The sequence below is a fragment of a genome, unplaced genomic scaffold (genome assembly GCF_019419815.1).
Source record: "Pyrus x bretschneideri cultivar Hongxiangsu unplaced genomic scaffold, Pyrus_bretschneideri_v1 Contig8, whole genome shotgun sequence".
NCBI classification, from domain to species: Eukaryota; Viridiplantae; Streptophyta; class Magnoliopsida; order Rosales; family Rosaceae; genus Pyrus; species Pyrus x bretschneideri.
Genome location: NW_025999820.1, coordinates 4,073,735 through 4,079,224, shown reverse-complemented (window position 1 = coordinate 4,079,224; position 5,490 = coordinate 4,073,735). Strand labels below are relative to the sequence as shown.

Sequence of the window (5,490 nt, the reverse complement as noted above, 5' to 3'; positions counted from 1 at the left end):
TATGGTTTTTGTTGTTTAAAATTACTGAGAGGTCCTAAGTTCGAAATGCTAAGTGCATGTTTATTGTTTTCAATTTTTACAAATTTTTGTTTGGTTGTTAATTTATTTACTAGCTAGTAGCTATGTGGGTTGCTATTTTTAAATATTCGTTCCAATTCAAGTCTAATATTTAACAAAGAGTAACGCGTAGACTAAATTTTTAGACCAAAATTGAAAATAATATTACGTGTCATCAAAAGGTTTAATTTAGTGTTCATTCATTACTTATACATATCCTTAAAGACTCGAAAACATTATTATTTTTTTACGAGATTAGTAGATAAGAAAAAATACCTCACGATTTATACAAAAACATTTTAAAAGTTCAGATAGAAAACAAATTTCATAATCTATCTACTTGTAAGTCCAAAGTTTTTTTGTTTCTTCCTCTCGATACAAAATAAATTAGTTATTCCGTGTTTCTAAATTATTGAGTTTGTTTGTTTTTCTAAATATAATTTTATCGATGTCTTATATGTGAAAACAAATAATTTTTTTTATATGAAGTGAGAGCACATTTTTTAGCGCACCGCAGACTTCAAAAATCTCTGAACCAGCCCTGATTATTACAAGTGAATTACTCAACGCGATGTGTGATGTGAGACTGCAAAGTGCATGAATGTAGCGTTAAATGATGAGATAGCAGTATACAAATGTGCATGGCTTCATGAAAATATCGAAACACTCAAGAATGAGTGATCAGCTTTGAATAAGGAAGTTAATTCCGCACGTTTATTTCTCTCCTCTGCACGGTACGGTTTAATTCTTGCTTTTAAATTGAACAAAAGAATAAATAATCGATCGGACGAAGTAAACACATGCAAAAGAAGACTAGCGACTGAGCGAGTATTTACACAGCGAGTGACTGTGAGTTGCAGTTCAAGATAAATATAAACGTATATAATAAATCCCAGTAATATACACAACGTGGAAAATCACAACAAATTATACACCGACGAGAGAGAGAGAGCTGAAAATGAAGTCAAAGCTCAACGCCGAGAAATCGACAGCACCTTCAATCTTGCCATCAAACAATGTACAAGCCATCATCTTTCCTGTAAAATCTAGCAGCCGGATGCATCTATGTATAAATTTTATCATTCTACTTACACAACAGATGCATATTTTTTTTCCGCCACCGATTTTTTCTCATGGGAAGGTGTGGAGTGATCCGTCTGCTGTTTCCTCGTTCATGGAGAATATATCGACAGGGACACTAGTGCAGTTGAAGCTCTGGTCCTTCACACCAGCATTTGGGGAAACTTGTGAATGATCTAGGAATATCACGATTACAGTGATATCGTCGTGGAAATGGCGCCTTACCCCCCTTTCAATTCTTTTTATGTCGTCATATCTCAATTCTCTTTTCCTTGCAGCCTCGTCGATGGCAGCTCTTACCAATCGCTTTGCAATTCCCTGTAATTAAATTATCAGCAACTCTTAAGTTCTCAACATATAATTTCTATAAAACAGAAAACTACCACAGAAACGAACTTTGTTGGGGCCTTACAGCTCTTGGATTTTTGGAGACAATTTTCACGGCTGTTTCATCACTTAAATGCTCCCAGAGGCCATCTGTTGCAAATATCAAAAACATGTCCTGTGGTTGTAACTTTCGAACTACTATCGACGGTTCTGCTGTCATTACAGGCTTCTTTAAAGGAATGGGCATACCGAACTGGTGGAAGAGAGGATCTCTGTTAAACTCAGGTTTCTTCAAGTAGACATCACCGATTGACCTTGAGACCTACAAAGGGGAGGTTTCTTCACACAATAAGCACAAGAAAGTACCAGCGAGATAAAGAAACAACGCACAAGAATATTACATTCACTTTCACAGGAGATTTAGGATTTATAAAGTTGACTATCACCAAACGGAACTTTCATCATAAGGCCGCTGGAGTATTTTTTTTGCTTTATGTGTGTGTCTGTAATGAGCATGAAACCTGTCATATCTCTTAATTGCATATGAGAGTGGGGTTCAAAATGATCACATACAAAGAATATGCTCGACCGTGATTTTGACTGGTCACCATACAATACTTTTTAGGCTTTCATATGCATTTCATGAACCGTCATCCCATTTGCTTCAGATACTTTAGTTCTTAGCTGCCTAGAAAGTGGCTAAAGAGTAAAGAGGCAAAACCTGTGAAAATAGATGGATAGGGATAAACAATAAGAGAATACCATATCCAGAAAAAAGTGGACTTTTCCTTCATACTCATCAGGAAAGAAAAGCTGCAAGATACGGTTCATGCAATGCACCTAATCAGAGCAGGACTTTCTAGGACTATGTTCATGCCCTCAAACAATATGCTGTAAGATGGCAATAATGAAAGGCATGAGACGATTAGCCGTTTGTATTACCATTACTGCAGGACAAAATAATATATTACAGGGAACCTCCTCTTCACAGGACCAGAAATACTAATATCGGAAATTCAAAAGTATAACCACACCATTTTCATTACGCTCATACCACAAAGTTTCATAAGATTCTTTTGGTTACAGTAGGGGACAAGTTTCCCCAGATTCTTATGCATCACTGAAATCAAACCTCGGGTTCAGATTCCAAATAACTTACCATTTGAACTAAATTTTTTCAAACAACCCCCTAAGAAAAAAAAGAAATAAACTCTCTAGATATGTTAACCAATAGAACCATCCTTTTGCTATGACTTCCTTTTTACAATTTTATTTCAGGTCTTACAACAGATATTCAACGCATTCATCATATTACTCGATTGATTAACAGTTTAAGATCACTTCTATTTATAAATAAATAAAGAAATAGAATATGATAGAAATGGTAATCATAAATTGATTTATTACCCCTTTTTTTTTTTTTTTTTTCCCTAAACGGAGCTTCAATACTTCATTTTATTGGCCTAACCAAGACAACCATAAATTATTCTAATTGATAACATTTAATCTGTATACATTCCCAAGAAAAGGGATCTAATTGAACTTCACACTCCCAATTTTTGATAATTCAATCAATCTTTCTTGAAGAAAGTTGGGGTTCCACCATAAAACCAATTGGAAAAATGAGGAGTAGCCCAATTACTTATAAGCGCATGCAAGGTCCCTTCTTTTCCCGATCAAGTCTTGGATCATAACACGGATAACTATTTTCAAATGGATTGGGATCAGGGAGAATTCCTGAAATGTAAAGTCAATATATCTATATGTATTAGAAAATCATATGAAAGGGATATTATTTTAGTTTGGATCTAAGAAATTTGATGAAAGTATTCTAGTGTTGAAAGCCAAAGGAGAAAGAGAAAACAGAGCTAGTTGTGAACCAGAATGGTGATAAGACAGTTCAAGGGAGTAGTGAATCGGCCATTCCCACGCCCTTGTTGACAATCCTTTACTCCGGCGGCATCTAGGGTTCCTCGAACAATGTGATATCTGACATTGGGTAAATCCTTAACCCTTCCCCCTCTTACTAAGGGATTCATACAGTCAACACTACACTACAACGAAGTTAACTTGCATCAAACTCTAGTATTCCACTAGTCATTAAGGTTTGCTCCTAACATAAGTCAACATTAAATATGTTAACCAATACGAATAATGTTCAGCAAGATAATTCATGAACCAAACAAACCCGACATTTAGTACCTGAATAATGCCCTTAATTCGCCAAACTCCATGTGTATACACCACAATGTGCGCATCATCAGGGTGAAGATCCTTAACCTCCTTCCTCACTTCCTCCACTGAAACATTGTGATCCGTAGACAACCGCTCTGCGACCACGGCCTGCCCATCCGATGCTCTCCTGCCAAGAACTGCCCTCGAATCTCCGAGATTAGCCACATATAAAATACCATCTGCAATTGCACCAACCAGACAACACGATCCTACTGTAGCAATCTGCGGCCGCACCATCCATGATCGCTTTACCAACTCCAAGAACTCCTCCTCTGTTGCATCAAATGCCTTCCTTATCACATCCTCTGACAGTCCACCTTGTTCAGTTGCAAACTCTGAGGGAACAACAAACAACCTTAACTTCAAAGAAAAACACAAATCTTTTTTGTCGTTTTACATTTTTGTTGAAAAAAAAAAGTAGGGGGGAAAAAAAAAACCCATTTGATTAATTGTGATCAGTAAAATTGAGTTAAAAGGAAAATAAATTAATAACTATAAAATGGGATCTGAATTTCTTTAAAATTGTTTAGCTAGAAAACCATAAAAAATCTGTAAGATCAATAAGTCAACTGGGATTCTTCCTGGTTTTAATACATATAATTCTTCTGCTAATTGGGATAAAATTATTGAAGAAAATAATTAGATAAAAACAGAAAAATAAAGAGAAAAAAGAACATGAGCATTTCTGCAGAGGGGATACTACTCACTGTGAAGGAAGGGGAAGAGGCGGTTCGTGATGAAGCGGGAAGCTTCAGGACCGCCATGGCCGTCATAGACTCCAACATACGTGGCGCAAGGAGATGTGAACACCTGTCCCTGATCCTCCAGGGCAGAATTAGCTTGAACCACTGCAATCGAATAGTCCCCAGAAGAGTGGGGCTTGAGGTCCATGTGCCAAAGCAGCCCATCGCCGCCGTCACCGCCACCAAAACACTTCTCCAACGGCCTCCGACACATCTCCAACATCATTGTCAACTTGGGTCCTCCGGTTTTACTTCGATTCCCACTTTGGTTAAGGGGAAAAACAGGAAAGGAAACACGTGAGTTTTGGTTTGGTTTGGTAGTTGGGCTGTTGGAATAAAAAGAGAGGGACGTGGGGATTCCGTGTTTTAAGGGTAAAATGGAGGAATTTTTCCGAGAAAAATACTTTGGGTGAGGGCGAAAGGCAAAGACTTTGATGTGTTTTAATATTTTAATTTGTGATTTAATTAAAAGAAATGGGGTTTTGGTTTTGGAATGTGGTGGCGAGGTGGACGGAGAAAATTTATCTAGTGCTTTGTAAGACGAGAAAGAGAGAGAGGAATCATGTTCTTAATTATTTTTAAGAATTTGGAAAAACAACAGTGTTATGATGCGTTTAGGAATATGGCATAGGACTTACAACTCATGAAATGGTGGAGATCCTTCGATTTTCCCAGGATTAAGTCTTTGGTTTTGCCATTTGACTGATCTTAGAAAAAGAAGTAGAAACCATTTGATTCTTGTTGTCGATAACCGGAAGTACTTTTAAAATAACTGAAAGTATTTTTAGATCATCAAAAAAAAATTCTAATAATGTTTGACAAAAAAAATATTAGTGCTTTTTCATGGACCACTTGAAAGTTCATAAAAAAAATTTCACTGTGTTTTTAATATAAGTGTTTTTATTGAAAGTGAATCTAAGCATAAGTGCTTTTTCAAGGGAAAAAAAAAAACATAGTTTCAAATGAGTCAAATATTACTATGTTTCGAGTTTTCGAGTAATATAAGAGAGAACCAATTGATATCAAGGTCTCAAAGTGGGTGAATTGA

General features: G+C 36.4%; 1 protein-coding gene across 1 annotated transcript; it reads right to left on the bottom strand.

The window, feature by feature from the left end:
* Nucleotides 1-911: 911 nt before the first annotated feature.
* On the bottom strand, nt 912-4,987 carry LOC103934763 (probable protein phosphatase 2C 78). The gene is made up of 4 exons (XM_009344508.3): nt 4,407-4,987; nt 3,667-4,034; nt 1,550-1,786; nt 912-1,455 (listed from the first exon to the last, which is right to left on the bottom strand). The coding sequence occupies exons 1-4, from the start codon at nt 4,666-4,668 to the stop codon at nt 1,189-1,191; spliced, it is 1,134 nt and encodes a 377-aa protein (XP_009342783.2). The 5' UTR covers nt 4,669-4,987; the 3' UTR covers nt 912-1,188.
* Nucleotides 4,988-5,490: the final 503 nt, after the last annotated feature.

What these genes read in the sequence shown, in the direction of transcription:
- LOC103934763 (XM_009344508.3), bottom strand. Translation starts at nt 4,668, where the DNA reads ATGATGTTGGAGATGTGTCGGAGGCCGTTGGAGAAGTGTTTTGGTGGC. An exon ending in CCTCTTCCCCTTCCTTCACA is followed by an intron (nt 4,035 to 4,406) that starts GTGAGTAGTATC and finishes TTGTTCCCTCAG; the next exon opens with AGTTTGCAACTGAACAAGGT. An exon ending in TCTCCAAAAATCCAAGAGCT is followed by an intron (nt 1,456 to 1,549) that starts GTAAGGCCCCAA and finishes ATTTAATTACAG; the next exon opens with GGAATTGCAAAGCGATTGGT.